The sequence below is a fragment of the Silene latifolia genome, chromosome 1, assembly GCF_048544455.1.
Source record: "Silene latifolia isolate original U9 population chromosome 1, ASM4854445v1, whole genome shotgun sequence".
Taxonomy (NCBI): Eukaryota; Viridiplantae; Streptophyta; class Magnoliopsida; order Caryophyllales; family Caryophyllaceae; genus Silene; species Silene latifolia.
This window is the reverse complement of record NC_133526.1, coordinates 193,796,549-193,819,448: the sequence shown is the minus strand read 5'-3', so window position 1 is coordinate 193,819,448 and position 22,900 is coordinate 193,796,549. Positions and strand designations below refer to the sequence as shown.

The 22,900-nt window shown below is 39.1% G+C and overlaps 1 protein-coding gene and 2 non-coding genes across 3 annotated transcripts; all 3 read left to right on the top strand.

Annotated features, from left to right (window-relative positions):
• Positions 1-4,880: 4,880 nt before the first annotated feature.
• LOC141590294 (uncharacterized) lies at positions 4,881-5,594 on the top strand. The gene has a single exon (XM_074410896.1). It carries the CDS (start codon positions 4,881-4,883, stop codon positions 5,592-5,594), a length of 714 nt encoding a protein of 237 aa, XP_074266997.1.
• Positions 5,595-11,722: 6,128 nt separating this feature from the next.
• TRNAC-GCA (transfer RNA cysteine (anticodon GCA)) lies at positions 11,723-11,794 on the top strand. The gene has a single exon. It is a non-coding gene; the product is annotated as a tRNA-Cys (tRNA).
• Positions 11,795-22,490: 10,696 nt separating this feature from the next.
• Positions 22,491-22,562, top strand: TRNAC-GCA (transfer RNA cysteine (anticodon GCA)). Its single transcript has one exon. It is a non-coding gene; the product is annotated as a tRNA-Cys (tRNA).
• The last annotated feature ends 338 nt before the right edge of the window (positions 22,563-22,900 follow it).

The window sequence follows — 22,900 nt, the reverse complement described above, 5'->3', positions numbered from 1 at the left end:
GTCTCAAGGTAAGTGTTTTTTCGTTGTTGTCCTTCAGTAGGTTTTTGGGAGTAGTCTAGTAATAGGATGTGGTTACTATTTATAGGATTCGTCTCGGAGTCTTGCCTGGCTAGTTGTTGGATGCATTTTCATGGGTTAGCGATAAGCTAGGGTTTCCCTACTTGGTTTACTGTTTAATTAATTTGAGATTATGGGTAATTGTTGTACGATTGATATTGTGATTATCTGCTGTTGTTGGATTGGAGATTGATGTTGGTGTTTTGATGGTTATTGGTGATGTTCGCGAGGCGCGTCCTCGGCTGAGTGGAGTCACTTGCGGGAGTGGCTTCACGCCCTAGTTTCGCCCTCTGTAGAACCAGACACATGAGGGGAGGTGCACATTAATGGACAGGGTTATCGCTCGTTGATGAGCGGGGATTTGGTGGGCAAGGCTACGGTCCCCCACTGGCAGGGCTACATACTTTAGTGTGTAGTCGGTTATATGTTGTGATTGAGAGTTGGAGGTGGATGATGATCAGTTGTTAATCTCATCGTACTTGTATTATCTTGTTATACAGTAAACTGACCCCGTGTTGTGTTTTCAAAACTGTGGTGTTCCATTCGGGGATGGTGAGCAGTTGGTTTAGTAGGTGCAGTTGGTATTGATGCTTGCGGGGCTTGGAAGGGAATCGAGTCACCACGCTATCGGAGTAGATGTCATCGACACTCATGTTTAGTAGTCTTTATAGTTATTCAAGTTGTATCTTGCCACGCTGTTCTACGTTGTAAAGACTTAAAACTATTTAGTAAATGTTCTTTTATTGTTTATTTGATCTACTATCTCGGGCATCCGAGATGGTAACGCCTTCATACATTAAAATGGTCCTTGTTAAGGCATCTTGGTGTACGAGGGTGTTACATGTAGAGTCTAGAGTCTCCTAGGGTTTTGTCTATTTTCTCTTAGATTTCTCCTTCTTTCTCGAGGCTTTTTCTCACGATTTCGAATGTGAGAATCGGTTATTGTTTGTTCTCTTGTGCTTTTTGTTCTCTTTATGCAGGTTCAGATGATGGGAGATACACGAGGCCGAAATCGGAATGGGAAAGAGCCTATTGTTGAGGGTGATAATCAGGTCTTCGAATGGGATGAGGATACCACGGGTAATGGACAGGGCGATGCCCTGATGCTAGTTGGAAAAATATGGGCGTCGAGGTCTAAAAATGTGCGTGCCACGGCTGCCACCATGATTAAATTGTGGAATCCACCAAAACCTATTGTTGGGAATGTTGTTGATGCAAAATAGAAGACGTTCGTGTTTAAATTTGGTTCTGACCGTGACAAAGCTAGGGTTTTGGATATAAACTGTGGGACTTTGATAAATTTGCCTGGTGTTTCAATGAACCAAATGCGAATGGTAAACTCACTGATGTCCCTCTTTATCAGTTTCCTATTTGGTCACGAGTGTACGATCTTCCTATTATGGGACGATCAAGCCTGTTAAATGTGAAGAATATTGGAAATATCTTGGGTACGTTTGTCGATGTTAATATGGGCCCTAACAATGATATTAATAGAGCAATTAGAATTCGTATACTCCATGATGTAAGGAAGCAATTGAAAGCCGAAGTTCCTATCAAAATGAAAGAGAGGCGTGTAGTTTAGTTCCAGGTTAATTGTGAGCGCCTTCCAATCTTCTGTTATGGTTGTGGGATTATCGGGTATGGTGAAAAGGATTGCGAGAATGAACCATATCAGGATGATGCTTTACCGTTTGAGGAATGGCTTCGGGCGTCGCCATGGAAGGTTGTCAAAACTATAAGTGATGGTACAAGGAAGGCTCGAAGGGACATAAATGCTTAATTCGATGCTGCTAATCAAAGGGATTCTGAGGCGAATATTGCTTATATGATTGAGAAACTTCAATCCATTGCTCTTGACCTGAAAAAGAAAAAGAGTAACTCGGAGGATGGTGGTAGTGAGAAGCTAATGATGGGAGATGGTGTGACTATTGTGAGTGATAGGGATGCGCTGGTGAGGCAACAGGAGGGGCTGGAGCCTTATGATATAGTGGAAAGGAGATTGTAGGAGGACCTTCCTGCTACTGGGCAGACCAAGGAGAGTAGGGACGGGACTATTGAGGGTGAGGGAGTGAGGGAGGGTGTAGCAATGGCATTTCAGGCAATGGAGGTGGACAGAGAAGTAGCGTGGAATGGTGGAGGGCAAGGTCGTCAGACTACGAAGAAAGGTGGTAAGGGAGGTGGTAAGGTGAGTGTAGGGGTAAGTCTTGGACGAGGCAGGATATGGGATTTATAGGAGGGGAGAGGTGTGATGTTGCAGCTAAGGTTGGGAAGAGGAGACGTGATGATGATGTGGGTGGGCTGGAGGTCAAGAGGTCGAAGATTAATACAGACGTAGGCGTCTTAATACTTGAGGCGGTGGTTGAGGGTGCTCAACCCCTCCAGGCCCAATGAATCTCTTAAGCCTTAACTGTCGGAGATTGGGAAACCCCAACACGCAATGTTGTCAGGATCGAGATCCTACTTTGGATCGAAGAGGGGTGGTAGGATCGGATCGCAGGATCGAATCGTAGGATCGTAAGATCCTACAAATAGCTTGGATAAACAAGTTTGTGTAAACTATTTGATATAATTTGTGATTTTTAATGTTAAAACGTTTATTTAATGACATGAAAGTCTTAATAATCATATCAATATATTACATATACCTTTATTTTAGAGTTGTAAGTATAGAATAACAACCAACTCACAAATTTGTTGCACAAATAAGAATTTTACGATCCTGAACGATCCTACCATCGATCCTACACGATCCTGTTCGATCCTATCCGATCCTACCCGATCCTGACTGATCCTATACCGATCCTACCACCAAAACGATCCTACGACGATTTGAATCGTTTTCCACTTTTTGGATCGTAGGATCGTACGATCCTACGATCCGGATCGCGATTTTAACAACAATGCCAACACGGTTCGAGCCCTCATAACTTAGTGCGAAGGGAGGCCCCGGGCATGCTCTTTTTATACGAGACAAAATTGTGTGGTCCTGATATGAGGAGGGTCCGTGAAAGCTTGGATGGTTACAATGGGATGGAGGTGGATAGTATGGGAAGATCGGGAGGGTCTTGCGTTTTTATGGAGGAAAGACATAAATTGTAATTTCATGTCAGCATCGGTCCACTATATGGACTTCACAATCCGAGGCGATGTGGGGGAGTGGCGTGTGACGGGTTTCTATGGTTGTCCGGCTGTCGTGGATAGACATTTATCATGAGAGCTTCTACGCATGTTGAGTAGACAATCGACGTTGTCGTGGGTGTGCATAAGTGATTACAACGAGGTTCTTTTTTATACTGAGATGAAGGGGAGTAGTCGGGCTCAGTGGCAGATGAATAACTTTCAAGCAGCTGTCGATGATAGTGGGTTATGGGATATTGCGTGGGAGGGGTATAAATTCACCTTTGATAATGGGCAGTGCGGAGAAGCTAATCGACAAAGTATGATTGATCGAGCCATGTGTACAACTAAGTGGCTAGATATGTTCCCTTACGCGAGACTCTTTCACATGGATCGAGAATGGTCTGATCACGCTCCGATTAGACTTATTCTTGATAGGAGGGATGCAGGTGGTGTGACTAAGAGACGTTTTCGATTCGAACATATTTGGGTCGGGGAGGAGAGGTGTGAGGAGGCGGTGATCAGTGGAGTGGAGAAGGGAAGGGGAAATTTGGTTGCTTCGATTAAGGCATGTGAAAAGGAGCTACAAGCTTGGAAGAAGATTAACATAGGGAAAATTGGTTGAACTATTGACAAGAAACGAAAACAACTTGCTAGGCTTAATGAGGGTTCGTGGACTGAGGAGGAGGTACGTCGAAGGAGGAAACCGGTGATCGAATTTGATGAACTCAATCGCCAGGAAGAAACTTATTGGAGGCAATGGTCAAGTGCGTTGTGGCTTCGAGATGGTGACCTAAACACTAAGTTTTTCCATACCAAAGCGGGGGAGAGGCGGACCAAAAACTTTATCGGAAAATTGATTGATGATGATGGGGTGGAACGGATAGGAGATTAGGCAATTGCGAAGGTGGCGAATGATTACTTTAAGGATTTATTTGTGATGACGAACCCAACGAATTACGACGATGTTTTACAAGGGCTTGAGGGATGGGTTTCAGAGGACATGAATATGATTATTAGATCAAAGTATAGCTAAGATGAGATAGTTGATGCACTTAATCAAATGCATCCTTTGAAGGCTCCGGGACCGGGTGGGATGAATGGGCTCTTTTGCCTAAGTTATTGGCATCTAATTGGACCTAGTGTGGTCGAGGCAGCTCTTAGAATTCTTCACGAAGATTCATCGCCGGAGGAGTTTAACAAGACCAATATTGTCTTAATTCCTAAAAAGAAAGCTCCGGACAAGATTCGTGATTTCCGACCAATTAGTATTTGCAATGTGGTATATAAAATTTGTTTCTAAAGTCCTTGCTAATAGATTAAAAATGTTCTTAGGAGAGATGGTTTCAAAAAATCAGAGTGCTTTTACGCCGGGCCGTCTAATCACGGATAATATTTTAATTGCTTTTGAGATGTTCCATTATATGAAAAATTCTAGACATACGGAGGGGCATATGACGATAAAGTTGGATATGGCGAAAGCATATGACAGGGTGGAGTGGGGCTTTTTGCGACGGGTTCTTAATACTATGAAGTTTGATCAAGAATGAGTGAACAGGGTTATGGAGTGTGTTTCTACTGTCACTTTCTCGGTTCTTATTAATGGCGCACCATCAGAGGAGTTTCGGCCGGCAAAATGACTTAGGCAAGGGGATCCGCTTTCCCCGTACCTGTTTATTCTTTGTGCGGAGGCTTTATCGAACTTGATGAGACGTGCGGTTGAAGAGGAGTCACTCCATGGTATTTGTGTGACGGGTACTGCTCCTTCTATCTCTCACCTCCTATTTGTGGATGACAACATTTTATTTGCACGAGCAACGATAGGGGAAGCGGATGTTATTAATAATTTATTGAGGAGATATGAAGCGGCCTCGGGACAATTGATGAATCTCGACAAGACAACGGTCTCATTCAGTAAAGGGGTTGCGGAAGAGCAGCGACGAAGAGTTGCTGAAAGATTGGGTGTGATGGAAGTCGCGGAACATAAATGGTATCTTGGGTTACCCACGGTCATAGGGCGGTCTAAGAAGGTAATCACTGATATTATTCGAGATAAGTTAAGCAAAAGGCTCCAAGGAAGGCGAGGGAAAATTTTATCTAAGGCAGGTAAGGAGGTTCTTATAAAGGCTGTGGCAAATTCACTCGCTACCTATGTGATGAGTGTGTTTAAAATCCCTGCTAACTTTTGTGATGAGCTTCGATCGATGGTATCCCGTTTCTGGTCGGGACATGAGGAAGGACGTCGAGGTGTATCGTGGGTCGCTTGGCAAAAATGTGTCGATCTAAGGGGCATGGCGTTTGGTTATATGTCCGGGCAGCTTGTGGGAACGAATTATGAGGGTGAAATATTATCCTTAAGGCGAGTTCATGGATGCTGTGATTGGCCACAATCCAAGTTACACTTGGAGAGGCATTGTTGAGGCGAGAACGGTCTTGGAGAAGGGCATGAGGAGACGGATTGGAGATGGGCGGAATACGTTGGTATGTGGTCATGCATGGGTGCCGGGAACGCAAACGGGCCGGATGATACGTGCATTTTATATAGTCCTTTTAGGCCTTTTTATGCACGTATTTCTATGCTATTATCGTAGTTTTATGTTACGAAATGCCCCGAATATGCTACTTTGGTTTGTTTTGTTCTAATTGCAGGAATGGACCAGAAAATAGGGAAATCGAGCCTTTTACCGTCCGTTTAGCATGCATTTGGAAGAAGAGCGAATTTGGAGCGGGAATGTAGCTATTTTGAGATGCGCAAAGAAGTAAAATAGCTAGGCGAGCAAAGGAAGAACTTCAAATTACTAGTGCCTACTTTGAAGAGCCATATCTCGAGTTATACAACTGATTTTCAGGTGATTCTAATTGGAGATGAAAGCTTGTCCTCTTAGCTTTCCAACTCCACCGGAATCGCCCTGTTTGCCCAAGTAACGAAGAAATGGCAGCCATTTGAAGTTTAGTGCGCGAAGCAGGAATTGTGCGCTGGAAAGTACTCGATCGAGTACAAATGTGTTCGATCGACCCCTTTTTCTACTCGATCGAGTAGTTCCTATTTAATAAGTGCTCGATCGAGTACCTAAAGTACTCGATCGAGAGGTTTTAGCTTGGTTTTGCTCGATCGAGTGATATAAAAGTCCTCGATCGAGTAAATCTCTATTGGGCTCGAGCTTTTTAGTCTTAATTCGTTATTAGGTCAAATAAAAATCCTATTTTCTATAAATAGGAAGGATGAGACGTCATTTGTATCTCTCCCAATACTACATACACTATTTTTCTTCTGTTTTCTACTGTTCTCTGTTCCTTTCTTTTTCCGGATCTACTGTAATTCTCTCTTTTTCCTTTTCTCTTTATTTAATGTTTATTTCTTTTCCCTTTGCTTTTGTTCTTTCTTTTACCATGTTTAGCTAATTCTCTCTGCTAGGATTAGGGAATTCGATGAATGAATGTTAATTGCTAATTAGTTTCATAGGTTGTCGTTGTGGTTTTGTCCTTTGTTGTTAATCGCTGCCCTTAATTGTATCTAGCTGATTGAATCGATGCAATTAGCCTTTTTAACCTTGGTAAGCCTTAACCTGGACCGGAAGGTTGGAAGGGATGAGACCTGCAGTGAACAATAGGATGCTTTAGTGAGGGCAGAAGTTAAGCTAATAGCATTTTAGGGCGAATTGAGACCGGAAGGAGATATTCGTTGCCCCTTAGACCGACACATCGACTAATCTGTGACCTTAACTGCAATTAATTGACGTTCATTGATGACCCGAAATCCTAGTTCCCTCTCTCTTCCTTGTTAATTTCTCTTATCCCCTTTTCTCTTGCTTAATCTTTTTTAGTTTAGTTAAAACAATTCAAAACCCCATTAGTGACCGTAGACAGACCGAGTTGACAAGTAGATAGTGATCGCCTCCCTGTGGAGATCAACCCTACTTACTGCTAGCTTCTGTTAGTGTAACTAGGTATTTTATTTTTGGTACCTGACGACGATATCAAATTTTGGCGCCGTTGCCGGGGAGGCGACTATTTTATTTATTTGTTTAATTTTGTCTGTCTTTAGCCTTAAGGGATTTTTCCCTTGAGGCAGTTCATATCTTTTTCCTTGAGTGCTATTTTGATAGGTCCTACAGGTCCTACCTAGACAGTTCTAGGTAAAAGATTGTCAAAGGGAAGGCTTGAGTACCTTTGACCCGTCACCTATGTTCCATTATATGGCGCAGCAGGTGATTTACTGCGGGAAATGTGGTGCTGCTGAGCACAATGCAGCTTTTTGTATGGCAGAAAATGACGAGGTCTACGCGTTCAGGCTCCGTAGACGAGATAGCCATTCCTCTGTAGTTGTGCTGCCACATCTACCCGAAATCCTAGTTCCCTCTCTCTTCCTTGTTAATTTCTCTTATCCCCTTTTCTCTTGCTTAATCTTTTTAGTTTAGTTAAAACAATTCAAAACCCCATTAGTGACTGTAGACAGACCGAGTTGACAAGTAGATAGTGACCGCCTCCCTGTGGAGATCGACCCTACTTACTGCTAGCTTCTGTTAGTGTAACTAGGTATTTTATTTTTGGTACCTGACGACGGTATCACCGGATTATTTCACCATGTCACAACGGTAATGAGACTATGTTGGTAGCTGACCTTCTTAAAGAAGATGGGACGAAGTGGGATGACGGGAAAATTAACCAGCTGTTCTTGCCTTTTGAACGAGAAAGGGTTCATAATGTGCGGATTAGCTTGACTAGAGGGCAAGATATATGGTTCTGGGGATTAGAGTGGGACGGTATCTACTCGGTTAAGACGACATAAAAGTTATTGTCTGGTGAGGGCGTGGATATGGCTGAGCAATCAAGCTGGGAACGGGAAAAGTGGTTGTGGAATAAGCTTTGGACGGTTCCAGTCTGGCCTCATGTAATACCCGCCATTTGTGGGACCCGTACTTAGACCTAGGGATGCGTGAGGGAACCCACACGTATTTGGAAGTAAAGGATGACGCTCCTACGAGACCAAGTAAGACCTAGACTACACCTAGTAGACTGCCAGTGGACCGAGTAGAACCTCTAGTGGACCAAGTGAGTTGACACTCGGTCGAGTAAGGGTATACTCAACCGAGTGAGTGCCACTCGGTCGAGTGAACCAGTCACTCGGCCGAGTGGTGCTGAGCTGTAACCGAGAAAGAAAATTCGGGATTTCATCCTATCCCAACCCTATCCCATTCATTCTTCTCCTTCTTCCTTCTTACACTAAACCCTCTCCCCTCTCTCTAAAATGCTCCCAATGCCCTTCCCTTGGACTTCAAGCTTGGATTAATGGTAGAACACCTCTCCTATGTCCCGATCTACCTTTGCAAGTAGAAATCTCACCTTTTCCTCTTTGTCTTATGAGTAATTCAAGTTAGGGTTTACTAAGAGAGGTTAATTAGTATTTAGTTATGTAAAATGAGTAATTAGTGACTAATAATGAGAGATTTTATGTTGTAATATAGTATATAGTGAATTGTGATAGTTATTACATTATTTATGTAGGATGAGACGGTTTTATGAGATGGATGTGGATTATGCTAAAAGGTAAGTTATCCTACCCGATTTCAATATTGTGTATGCATACTTGGGTGTCTTTCCTTACTAGTGCATTCACGAGTCGGTTAGTATGCATGTGGGATTGAATTTATGAATTTGGTCATATGTTAGATGTTGTTATTCCATTTGTCTTGTATTGTTGTGATTGTGTTGTGTTGAAGGTCCTTGGTGACGGTACTTGATTGTTGAGGAGACGTAAGACGGTTGGAAAATCGTCTTGCGCTCGGGTCGCCCCTTGGAGCTTCCCACTCCAAGGGGGATGTACACATTAATGACACGAGTACAATAGCAAATCGGTCATGTTTATACAATTATATTAAAATCATTAATATCAATATTTTATAGATAACTATTAATAAATAGGTGGTTTGATCTTGAATTATATACTTTTATATGTTAATGATATGGCAATTTATGCCAAAAGACAACCAAAAGTGCATAAAATAAATGTTTAAAAGAGGCTGATTAGTGTATTTTGGGTATTCTGATAGGTTTTCATTAAGTTTGGGGTATCATTGAGGTTTTTTTTGGAAAAAGGCAGAATAACACTTACAATTCGAAAAAATATGAGGGAAGTTTGTTCAAACAATCTTAACATCGGCCAAACTCTATTGGTACCGGTGTTAAAGTTGCGCAAATTTACGGGGATCAACTCTTTGTATCTTGTCAATTATCGTTATATTTGATTTAAATCGCCATCACTGATTTTGTGGCAACTTATTATGCTTCATAGATCATTATATCGTGTTATATAAAGTTGGAATCGGGAATTTCGTGTGGCCGTGTGGGTTTGTCATTTGGTCAATCAAGTCCATATGACTCATGGATTACACTACTACAAATCCAGGCAACTACAACGGTCCTTTAACAACGCTTATAAACGAAAATCACCATAAGACGTTGTAGAATGAATGGCGCGAATTTTACTAAACTTAATTACAACGGTTATGTCTTGTTAACCGTTGTTATAGGTTTTAACAACGGGTCAAACTTGCACAACCGTTGTTAATATAAAAACTAATAATAACAGTTTACTCTGTAATACATTACAACCGTTGATAAATAAACCCGTTGTTAATACTTTTTAACAACGGTTTTCTAAGGACCCCTTGTTAATATATTCTCTAATGACAACGGGTTTATGTGTAAAAACCGTTGTCAATACTTTCCATCATATATACCACACAAACACATCAGCTACAGCCACAAACACAAACACAAACACAAACACAAACACAAACACAAACACAAACACAAACACAAACACAAACACAAACACAAACACAAACACAAACACAAACACAAACACAAACACTCAACCACACTCTTTCTCATCGTCTCTTTCTCATCGTCGCTTTATCATCTCCGTCACTGTTGTTGTCATCGTCTCTTTCTTTCTCTAATTATTAGGTAAATATCTATCGCTTTATGATTTTAGGTTTTGTCATCATCTCCGTTATTATTGTTCTTTATCTAATAATTTATTTGCATGTGTTTTTCTCGATCATTATTGTTCTTTCTCGAATTATTATTCGCTTAATTATTTTTTCTGCGTTTATTAGTAAAACAAATTAAATAAAATAAAACAAAGAAGAAGATGATGGAGAGGAATGCATAATAAACTTAATTAATTATTGATATATATATATATATATATATATATATATATATATATATATATATATACATATATATACATAAACTTATTTCATTGCTAAAAATACAATTCTTAGATGTTCATAGAGAGATGCATTCTCTTCTATGATATTCATCCTCTCCTCCTTTGCTATTTGGAGGCTTCGTTCCGCAGATGCTATATCGTCATATAGCTGCATTATCTGCGGCTCTAACAAGCCATTTTTTTTGTCGTCCTTGAGTGCGATCCGAGCTTCCTCAAGGTAGCTCATGTACCTCCTCTCGATTTCCAGCAACCGGCGTATGAAACTCTTGTTGTACTTGGTCATAATGCATGTATTACGAATGGTATCATTCATTGTTGAAGGAAGTTTGGAGTTTTTTAGGTTTTAAAGATTTAGGGTTTGGAGAGTTTAAGGTGGAGATAGTGATATAATGGAACGGTTATTGAGATAATGCATGAATTTATACTTAGTAATGTGTCATTTGAGTTATTTTTTAATTAATATATGTTTAGGAAGTTGTGTCATCATATCTGCTTCAAATCTTATAACCCTTCTCATTCTATATATTGTCCTTTCATATGCAGGGATTTGGCAGTAATAATGCATGCATCGAAATTATAAGAGGCAGTAATAATGAATGCATCTAGTAATATATAATTTTTTTTTTTAAATCAACAACAACGGTTATTTAAAAAAAAAAACATGTTGTCTTTAGTTATAACAACAGTCTTTTCTATTGTAACCGTTGTTATAACTTTCCCACCAAAAAATAGTCACACTTTTCACAACGAATGTCTCGTAACGACAACGGTTTATAACCGTTGTTAATAGTTTTCACAACGGGTTTCTTAGAAAAACCAACTGTTGTTAAAACCTTTAACAACGGACGCTTTAACAACGTCCGCTTTTTTATATAACAACGGTTTTTAACCGTTGTTATAGCCTGTATCTGTAGTAGTGTTAGATCACCTCATGATGAATCATAGACGTGTAACTGACATTGTGATTTTTGACACACCAAAATTAAGATTATTAAAAAATTGATTAAATTCCTCTGTTTAAATGAAGATAGTAAAATGATTTTTTAAATGATGTTTATGACAAAAAAAATGCTACTAATTGATTTATACATACAAATTTATTACTGAAAATCGATTGAGCGGTATTGAATACTAAAGAAAATTGAGTTTTGATGTATATGACTCACATGACTACATGAGTACATATTTGCTAATAGCTACTCCCTGATCTATATCTTTATGACATATATATTCAAGAAATGAGAACATTATTAAAAAACGTAGGGAGTACTACACTATATAAGATGGAGAATCCCTCCAAACAACAAAGGGTCCATAGCTCAGTGGTAGAGCATTTGACTGCAGATCAAGAGGTCACCGGTTCGAACCCGGTTGGGCCCTTACTTTTACTATTTTGTAAAAACTTTTTTGTAACTTCATTGGTTGATCGAAACTGTTAAAATAAAGTTAAACCAAATATCCGTAAAAGTATAAATTAAAGCAAAAACGAAAAGCAAATAATTTGCCACGAGAAAACCTAAATTTTGCGTAAGTTGTAGAAACTTGTTTATACAATGATATTACAATCATTAATATCAATATTTTATAGATAAATATTAATAAATAGGTGTTTTGATCTTGAATTATATGCTTTTATATGTTAATGATACGACAAATTATTGTCAAAAGACCAACAAAAGTGCATAAAATAAATGTTTAAAAGAGGGGGATAAGTGCATTTTGGGTATTCTGATAGGTGTTCATTAAGTTTAGGGGTATCATTGATATTTTTTTGGAAAAAAGCAGAATAACACATACAATTCGAAAAAATATGAGGGAAGTTTGTTCAAACAATCTTAACATCGGCCAAACTCTATTGGTACCGGTGTTAAAGTTGTGCAAATTTACGGGGATCGACTCTTTGTGTCTTGTCAATTATCGTTATATTTGATTTAATTCGCTATCACTGATTTTGTGGCAACTTATTATGCTTCATAAATCATTATACCATGTTATATAAAGTTGAAATCACGAATTTCGTGTGGCCGTGTGGGTTTGTCATTTGGTCAATCAAGTCCATATGACTCATGGATTAGACCACCTCATGATGAGTCATAGACGTGTAACTGACCTTGTGATTTTTCACACCAAAAATCGGATTATCAAAAAATTGATTAAATTTCCTTGTTTAAATGAAGATTGTAAAATGATTTTTTAAGTGGTGTTTATGATAAAAAATGCTATTAATTGATTTATACATCCAAATTTATTACTGAAAATCAATTGAGCGGTATTGAATACTAAAGAAAATTGAGTTTTGATGTATATGACTCACATGACTACATGAGTACATATTAGCTAATACTACTCCCTCTATATCTTTATGATGTTTCTATTTTAGTAAAATATTCCTCATATATTGATGCGTGTCCTAAATATGATGTCTTACACCCTATTTTACACGCATTTCAGAGCTCAATTATGTAGTTTATGCTACTATTTTCCCTATTTCCGTCTACTTTCGTGTTTTTGTGTAATATTGCAGAAATGGGAAGAATGCAGCGGAAAATGAGCCGAATCCGTCCCTGAGTACTAGGCATAGGACCTGACGTGAAGTAAAGACTCGGGAAGCGAACTTGGTACGCGTATCGAGGCCTGAAAGACAAATTTACGAGGCTTTTGGAGCAAAGTATCTGCTGAAGCGGTCGATCGACTGATGCCCTTGGTCGATCGACCAGAGCACGATTATCAGAAGCTACTGTGCATCGAAGGTTGGTCGATCGACTGGTCCTAGTGGTCGATCGACCGCACCACGAGACTGACGCGCAATTTAAAAGACGAGAGTTAGAAGCCCATTGCAAATTAGGTTTTAGGAATAAGAGTCACGATATATTCCTATATAACGTGAACCCTATGTTTCAGAACGATCATCGAATTATAGAATAATAATAGAATTTTAGGGATTCAAGATCGAATTAATTTTAGGATTCAATATAGAGATTTTAGCATCAGATTTCATTCAGTTAACATTCAATACAATTAGCTTTATTTTCTTTAATAAAGTTCGTGCTTTCGGATTCTTCTTCCTGCTTTCATTCGGTAATTCTGATTCCTTAATTTCAGTTTGCTTTTATTCATTCATAGATTATGATTGCATAAAGTAGTTTCCCAAAGCCTTATTTCGTTTATGCATCTTATTTGCTTAGTTTATTTAATCATGCATCAAATTTCGTTAATCGTAAATTTCATTGTTGTTATGAATTTTATCATGAGTAGTTAAACCCTTCGTGCTAAGATGTAGGGGACCTGTAGTGTAGGCGGCGTAGATTTCGTAGACCTGAGTCGCGTCATGGTCGATCGACTGCCTTAGATGGTCGATCGACCGGCTCACGTGAGATCAGCTCCGTTTTAATTGATTAAATTGCTTAATTTGACAAATCGAGTGCACGCGACTAGTTGAATACTTAGTAATTGACCGACCCATTAGATCGAAAGATAGGGGAGGGAATTAGACTACCAATTGAAACGACTAAATTATACTGAGATCGAAAGATAGGTAAAATTTAGGCTTTTAAGAATCACTTTTCAGGGCGAGAGTTAGTACTAGTGATACTTAGGGACCCGTAGCTATGATCGAAAGATGCTACCTGTTAAGAATGGACCGAGAGGACTTCTTATTTTTCCGTCTTACGTGCTTATTTCAGACTTACCTAGGATACTGCCGTCGAAACTACAGTGAACCGATCATCTTAGCATCCTTTTAATATTTGATTTCATCTATTTCTTTTAATTGCTCATTTATTTGCTTTAGTTTAGTTTTAATTTTATTGCCTTTAGTTATAGGATTATTCAAATCAACCCCCCCCCCCCCCCCCCTAAAAAAAAACTGTTACTTTAGACTTAAATTAGACAACTTTAAATTGCTTGCCTCCTTGTGGTTCGGCCCTGACTGCCACTAGCTTCTGTTAGTAATATTTAGGTTATAAATATTATTTTTGATACTAAATGACGGTATCAAATTTTGGCGCCGTTGCCGGGGAGGCAATTGATTAATTTATAGTTGTTTTTATTTTAGTCTTTTTCCTAGTTTAAGGGACATCCGTTTCTTAAACTGTTCTCATATTCTACTTGTAGTTTCCTCTTATGCGCAGGTCACAAGGTGGTGAATTAGTACCGTTAGATCCTGAGATCGAGAAGACTTTGCGTGAGTTGAGACGATCATCTAGAGTATTGCCGACAGAAGAAGAGCTGAGTACTCTGTCCAGTTATTACGAGAACGAGTTATTTGAGGAGGATCCACCTTCATCTTCTATTTCTAGTTCTTCAGCTGAGACCGTTACATCTCCAGATATGGCTGAAGAAGCAAGTATAGCCAGTCACTCCGAGCCAAAAGCTGAGAATCTCTATAAGGGATTCGCGTTGCCAGCTGGGACGGATAGAAAATTCGAAGCGAAACCGTCCTACATTAACTTGGTTGAGAGAAACCAATTTGGGGGAGCTGCAAATGAAGATGCAAAATAAACATATGGAGATATTCACCGACTCATCATGTTGTTCCATACCCCCACCAAGGTGTGACCCAGGACCAGATAAAAGAGACGATGTTCATATTCTCGCTCCGTGATGCTGCTAGGGAGTGGTACCGAGATCTGGATCGAGCTGCTAATGAGATTACTTATTGGAATTCGCTGGCCCTAGCATTTTATAAAAAATATTTCTCTGCATCGAAAACCAATGCGATTAGAGCTCAGATCATAAGCTTTAAACATGGTTCTGATGAGGATTTTCATGAGGCATGGGTCCATTTCAAGAGGCTGGTGCGATCTATTCCGCACCATGGGTTCGAGCAATGGTGCATGTGTAATCAATTCTATAATGGGCTTTATGATGATCAGAGGGCTATCCTGGATGCTGCAGCTAATGGCAGATTCCAGGAGAATGTTGGAGAGACTAAGGGGTGGAAGATTATTGAAGATATGGCCACCCATAAAGCTGAGCATGGGAATTCTAGAGGGAATCAGAGAAGAGCAGCTGAATCTCCTGCTGCAGCTGCAATAGAGGCCCTTACCGCGAGATTCGACAAGTTAGATTTTGGGGGATCCCAAAAAGGTGGGATATATAAAGTTAATGCAGTTTCAGACGGTCCCTTTACATGCAAAAGATGTGGAGGAGAGGGACATGTTTCGGAGTTTTGTACTAATTCGAATGAAACATGTGCTGCCTTTCAACATTTTAGGCAGACTGATACTTATCCCGATCCCTCTAATGTCCACCCCAATTTGAGGTGGACTAACCAGAATGTCCTTAATCCGGGTCCACCACCGCAGCAGCAAAACTATGTGCCCCCTCATAAGCAAAGAAAACAAATATCAAAAGCCTCCCTATGTGCCTCAACAGCAGCAATTTCAAAGTTCTGATATTTCTGAACTGAAAAACATGGTTCAGAATTTGTCGGGTTTGATGCAAAAGGAGTCTCTAGCTAGAGAGACTTCTACAAAAATGTTGGAGAGCCAAATTGCCCAATTAGCAAGCAAAAGTGCAACTAGAGCTCCGGAGCACTTACCGTCGCAGCCGGATCAAAAGGAGACTCTAAATGCGATGACTTTGAGGAGTGGGTCTACCCTTGATGGGCCCACTATGGTCGAAGATGTTACTGAAAAAGATGAGGCGGAACCAAGCAAGAAAAAGGCTGGAATGAACAGTAGCAAGAAAAAGACGATCAGCAGGTACATCAGTCGATCGACTGACACACCTGGTCGATCGACCAGCTCGGGTAACAGTAAAGTTTCTGATCCTGAGGAAGCCAGTCGATCGACTGACCTACATGGTCGATCGACTGAAGATACGTCTGATTGTGAACATTTTCGTCCTCCAATGCCAGATAACTTGAGGGAGTACTTATTTCGGGGTACGACAACTCCGAAATTATTGAGGCAAGATTATCCAAATGCTGATGGGTCAGTTCTGGTTCCAAAGTATGACCCTACGACGGTTAATGGTTCATTCCTGAGACGGTCTGAAGAAGGTTCGAGCTACAACAAGGACAAAGTAGTGGATTTTCAGCCTAAGTCCACTGATGCCGGTATGAGAGACCTAGAGGAGAGGGCTAAGTTGTTTCTTACATCCCCTTATCCAGAGAGATTGGTGCCGCCAAAGGAACAGGTATCATTTAACAAGTTTGAAAATGTTATTCGTAGTTTAAATGTGCAAGTTCCTTTCCTAGAATTAGTCAATCAAGTGCCTGCCTATATGAAATTTATGAAGCAGTTGTTGTCTAAAAAGAAGTCACTTGATACTGTCCAATCTGTCGCATTAACTGAGGAGTCATCTTCCTATTTGACTCGTACTACACCTCATAAGCTAGAAGACCCAGGTAGTTTTTCAGTCCCATGTAATATTGGCACCTTTTCTATTGAGAAGGCATTGTGTGACCTAGGGGCCAGTATTAGTGTTATGCCTTTGAGTCTTGCTAAGAAATTGAAACTGACTAGGTTTGCAGTTACTAATATGACTGTACAGATGGCTGATCGTTCTGCGGTTCAGCCTATATGAGTCTTAGAGGACATTCCTGTGGAAATAGGAAAGTTCTTTTTCCCAGCTGACTTCATTGTGCTAGATATACCCGAGGATGCTCACATTCCTATCATTTTGGGTAGACCACTTCTGCACACTGCTGGTGCAGTTATAGATGTTGGCTCATGGACATTGACCTTTAAGGTAGGAAAACTGTTGGAGCTGGTGTCCTCCACAAATTAGTGTGATAACATTTGTAAATCTCTTACAGGTTCACAAGAGTATACTTCGTATATTTAATCAGTTGATTAACGTTTACCTAATAACGGTTGGCTTGCTAGAAAGTTTGACGTTATTATCATACAGATGGCGGTGATCAACTGGACCCTAAAGGTCACACCTATAGGACGTGTTTGAGAAATGTGGTTATAGAAATATAATTACATTGATACCCAAAATGACTAAAAATTTAGTCAATGTGTTGATGAGATAATTATTTAATGAAAATTAAATAATATTAAGTTGAGACGAATTAACTGCCAATTCGTAAATTAAATATAATAAGTTATATTTAATTAAATATATATAATGTTAGCTTGGACGAATTAATCTGTTAATTCGTAATTAAATATAATCAATTGTATTTAATATCAACAAGTTGAATGTGTCATAGTGGTAATAGTGAGGGTACACATATCAAGAGGTCATGGGTTCGATCCTCACTAGATGACAATTCAACACATATTATATATTTTTGGAAAGACCAAAATTAAGGAGGAAATACTCCTTGTCACGGTTCACTTGGTCGAAAATTAGGAGAATTTTCCCTTTCCTAATTGACTCCAAGTTTCGGTCTATATAAAAAGAAAGGTAGAGAATTATTTCTAACCTAATTCCTTTTCTTGACCTAGCCTCCTCTCTCATCAGAAAAAACACAAAAACCTAAATTTTACAGAAAATTTTGGATTGATTTCTAGCATAATCAAAGGGCATATCTCATATCGTCTTGGGTGCAACTGATAGGCGAATATCAATTTTGATATTGTTCTTAGGCCAAATTTGCTAGGACCAAAGGTTATTTCTGAATCCTTTACTTTTGTTTATGTATTTTATTTTATGACCATTGATCATCTTTATTATATCGTTATAATCCTTCTAAATTAAGGGAAGTATACAGATTATTTCCCACAAAAACAGTCCATTGTTTTTGCCCAGACCTATAAGAAGAAGGATGCTATGTACCCAGTAACTTGCAATGTAGCTAAATCTTATGTTGTGTTGCCTGATATGCCTGCCCATATTCCTATTTCTGCTATAACACCTCCGCCCCAGATTGGGAGCAAACTGGTGGAAGATCCTTCTATTTTGACTGTTGCAGGAGTTGGTTTGGGGAATTTAAAGCCGCATGTTGCTCCAGTTGTGAGAGAGCCCATTGTGCAGAGAGGCGGTCTAGGATGTCTGAGCTATGCAACTGATGAGGAGCCGGATGCGGAGCCAGTCAATGTGACGGAGTCCGATTTGGATTTTGATGAGCCAGACGAGGTCAGTGATTGGGAAGATGTTAGAGATGTTGATCCGTTGAGTTCTGGGGATATTGGAGTTGTTAGGAGTGCAACTGAGAGGATGAGCACTGTAGAGGCTACTTCTTGTAGCCAGAAGCCGAGCAAGTGGGCTATTCCGTGGCCATTCTTGATCAACTATTAGTTGATCAAATCTTTTTAAAACAACTTATTTACTTTTTTGTTAAGACTATTTATTGTTTTTTTGGTGTGCGCGAGACTTCGCTTTAATTTGGTTTGCTTAGGATTTATTTAGGCTATAGACTTTAAATTTGGGTTTAGCGCAATTTTGGGCGCTGTATTATGTGCATTTGTAGGTTGTTAGACCATATTGACTCACGCTATTTGAGTTAATTCGAAGAAAGCACTGTCCTCGTCGGTATATCATCGATCGATCGACTGTGTGTAGTCGATCGATCGACCACTGCAGCCTACGGAGCTTCTTTTGATGCCCTGGTCGATCGACCGCCTGTGTGGTCGATCGACCGCTTCCCGCCATTCGCACTGTTTTTCGATCATTCCTCTGCTGTGTTTGGTCGTTTTGCGGAGCACGAAAGGGAGTTTTAGGGAGTTTTCTCCTTATTTTCTTTCCTTTTCATTCATCTATCTCCTTCTTCAGCTTAATTCTTTGCACATAATTACCGCTTCAACTTTGTTTGCTCGGAATTATGCGCGGTACTTTTGTGTTTTCAGGTACCTTATGGTAGCACTGCTGGCTACTGAAACCTCCTAGCTCACGCTGGTTTGGGGAGGTTTCCTTTTGCGCGCTTAAAGTCTTGTGAGTTCCCCATGTCTCCTTCATGTCCTTTCAGTTATTATTATCGCAAATTCCCATTTCCCTTGATTATTTTCTCACATAATTTTGCACAATGAGGGCATTGTGTGATTTGGTTTGGGGAAGGGTTTTGCGTTGCATTCATTCTGTTTTGCATTCACGTTTAGTTTTTGTCTTGCATTGTTTATTTCATTTCCTATATATATCCAAAAATTCAAAAAAATTGAAAAATTTCAAAAATTCAAAAAATTTTGCACGTTTATTTTAGCATGTAGGTCGAGTTGGAACGGTAGTAGTTCAATGATGACATTGCATTTTCATCTGTTTATGCCTAAGCCGTGCTTAATTGACATGTTATTAGTAGAATCACATATGCATATCTACGAGTTTTCGTTAATTTATTCGCTGAATCTTGAGACTTAACTTAGATTTTTGGCAAACTACATCATTTTCTGAGTCTTAGAGCTTTATAACTGGTGTCATTCATGACCAGTTCATTTAGGATGTGAGTAATTACTCCTTATAAGACATGTTATATCAATTTGCATAAATATGAACTTGATCTGCTTAATACCTGTATGCATTCGGGTTTGTGGTATGTTGACACATGTGGAAGAGGTTCCCCTTTATTCATTTTACCCATAAGCCCCACAAAAGCCAAATTTGCCTTTTGTCCCATAAGCTACATTCCATATTTAGCCTACCCTTGCTCAGCTAGTATTGGTAGTCGTTCGGGAATATTGTATTGCATTTTGGTTTTTATGTCTCGTGTTGAGAATATGTTGGTGAAATGTTGAAGGGAAAGAAAAGAAAAAGAAAAAAAAAAAAAAACAGGAATTCGAAAAAAAAGGATCAGTCTATCGACCGTCCCATTTGGTCGATCGACTGCTTGCTGAAGCCCGAGAAAAGGAAAAAAAATCACATGGTTGAAGTTTTGAGTAGATGGTGATTTTTATTCCCATACTGCTATTAATATCATATGGGGAATTAAGTTTGTATGGAGAATGTGAGATTTGTGCTTACTGTTAGCACCGCTTTATTGTTTAATCTTGAGCAAGAGGTTGGAATGATTTATTAATTTGGTTCCCTTAATTACTAGCTTGGCTTATAACTCTGTTTTACCAAATTCGTCTTAGCCTCTTCTTACCCATAGCCTCACATATCCAAATTTAGCTCGGCATGTGTCATGGTCTTTAATGGTTGGAATGCATATGTACGGTTGTAGAGATTATTTTCATATTAAATTGCAGGCATGTTCTTATAGGTCGTAGTCAGGTGAGAGTCATTACAAAATTACTTCTTTCTATCTTTACATATATTCACCTGTGTTTATTGAGTGATTTGAGCGGCCCGTGAGAGTCCAATTTTATAAGTCTTTATAGTTGATAATTCAGCAACTTTTAACGACTATATAACTCGTTTGCATGATTCACATTACTAATTGATTGTTGATTTTTAGCATTAAACTGGTTTAGGCTTTGCAGTTTGCATTTAGCTCTGAGAATGAACGCGTTCCATTAGGTTTTAAGATCGAGTCTGGTTCTTGCTTGGGGACAAACAAGGGTTTGGTTTGGGGAAGTTTGATGCGTGTCCTAAATATGATGTCTTACACCCGATTTTACATGCATTTCAGAGCTCAATTATGTAGTTTATGCTACTATTTTCCCTATTTCCGTCTACTTTCGTGTTTTTGTGTAATATTGCAGAAATGGGAAGAATGTAGCGGAAAATGAGCCGAATCCGTCCCTGAGTACTAGGCATAGGACCTGACGTGAAGTAAAGACTCGGGAGGCGTACTTGGTACGCGTATCGAGGCCTGAAAGACAAATTTACGAGGCTTTTGGAGCAAAGTATCTGCTGAAGCGGTCGATCGACTGATGCCCTTGGTCGATCGACCAGAGCACGATTATCAGAAGCTACTGTACAGCGAAGGTTGGTCGATCGACTGGTCCTAGTGGTCGATCGACCGCACCACGAGACTGACGCGCAATTTAAAAGACGAGAGTTAGAAGCCCATTGCAAATTAGGTTTTAGGAATAAGAGTCCCGATATATTCCTATATAACGTGAACCCTATATTTCAGAACGATCATCGAATTATAGAATAATAATAGAATTTTAGGGATTCAAGATCGAATTAATTTTAGGATTCAATATAGAGATTTTAGCATCAGATTTCATTCATTTAACATTCAATACAATTAGCTTTATTTTCTTTAATAAAGTTCGTGCTTTCGGATTCTTCTTCCTGCTTTCATTCGGTAATTCTGATTCCTTAATTTCAGTTTGCTTTTATTCATTCATAGATTAGGATTGCATAGAGTAGTTTCCCAAAGCCTTATTTCGTTTATGCATCTTATTTGCTTAGTTTATTTAATCATGCATCAAATTTCGTTAATCGTAAATTTCATTGTTGTTATGAATTTTATCATGAGTAGCTAAACCCTTCGTGCTAAGATGTAGGGGGCCTGTATTGTAGGCGGCGTAGATTTCGTAGACCTGAGTCGCGTCATGGTCGATCGACTGCCTTAGATGGTCGATCGACCGGCTCACGTGAGATCAGCTCCGTTTTAAATGATTAAATTGCTTAATTTGACAAATCGAGTGCACGCGACTAGTTGAATACTTAGTAATTGAACGACCCATTAGATCGAAAGATAGGGGAGGGAATTAGACTACCAATTGAAACGACTAAATTATACTGAGATCGAAAGATAGGTAAAATTTAGGCTTTTAAGAATCACTTTTCAGGGCGAGAGTTAGTACTAGTGATACTTAGGGACCCGTAGCTATGATCGAAAGATGCTACCTGTTAAGAATGGACCGAGAGGACTTATTAGTTTCCCGTCTTACGTGATTATTTCAGACTTACCTAGGATACTGCCGTCGAAACTACAGTGAACCGATCATCTTAGCATCCTTTTAATATTTAATTTCATCTATTTCCTTTAATTGCTCATTTATTTTCTTTAATTTAGTTTTAATTTTATTGCCTTTAGTTATAGGATTATTCAAATCAAACCCCCCAAAAAACTGTTACTTTAGACATAAATTAGACAACTTTAAATTGCTTGCCTCCTTGTGGTTCGACCCTGACTGCCACTAGCTTCTGTTAGTAGTATTTAGGTTATAAATATTATTTTTGATACTAAACGACGGTATCATATATATAATCAAGAAATGAGAACATTATTAAAAAAACGGAGGGAGTACTACACTATATAAGATGGAGAATCCTTCTAAACAACAAAGGGTCCATAGCTCAGTGGTAGAGCATTTGACTGCAGATCAAGAGGTCACCGGTTCGAACCCGGTTGGGCCCTTATTTTTTATATTTTTTAAAAACGTATAAACTTCATTGGTTAACCGAAACTGTTCAATTAAAGTTAAACAAAAATAGCCATAAAAGTATACATTAAAGCAAAACCGAAAAGCAAATAATTTGCCACGAGAAAACCTAAATTTTGCGTAAGTTGTAGAAACTTGTTTATACAATGATATTACAATCATTAATATCAATATTTTATAGATAAATATTAATAAATAGGTGTTTTAATCTTGAATTATATGCTTTTATATGTTAATGATACGACACATTATTGTCAAAAGACCAATAAAAGTGCATAAAATAAATGTTTAAAAGAGACGGATTAGTGCATTT

Coding starts and splice junctions, on each gene's coding strand:
- LOC141590294 (XM_074410896.1), top strand. CDS start 4,881: ATGAGACGTGCGGTTGAAGAGGAGTCACTCCATGGTATTTGTGTGACG.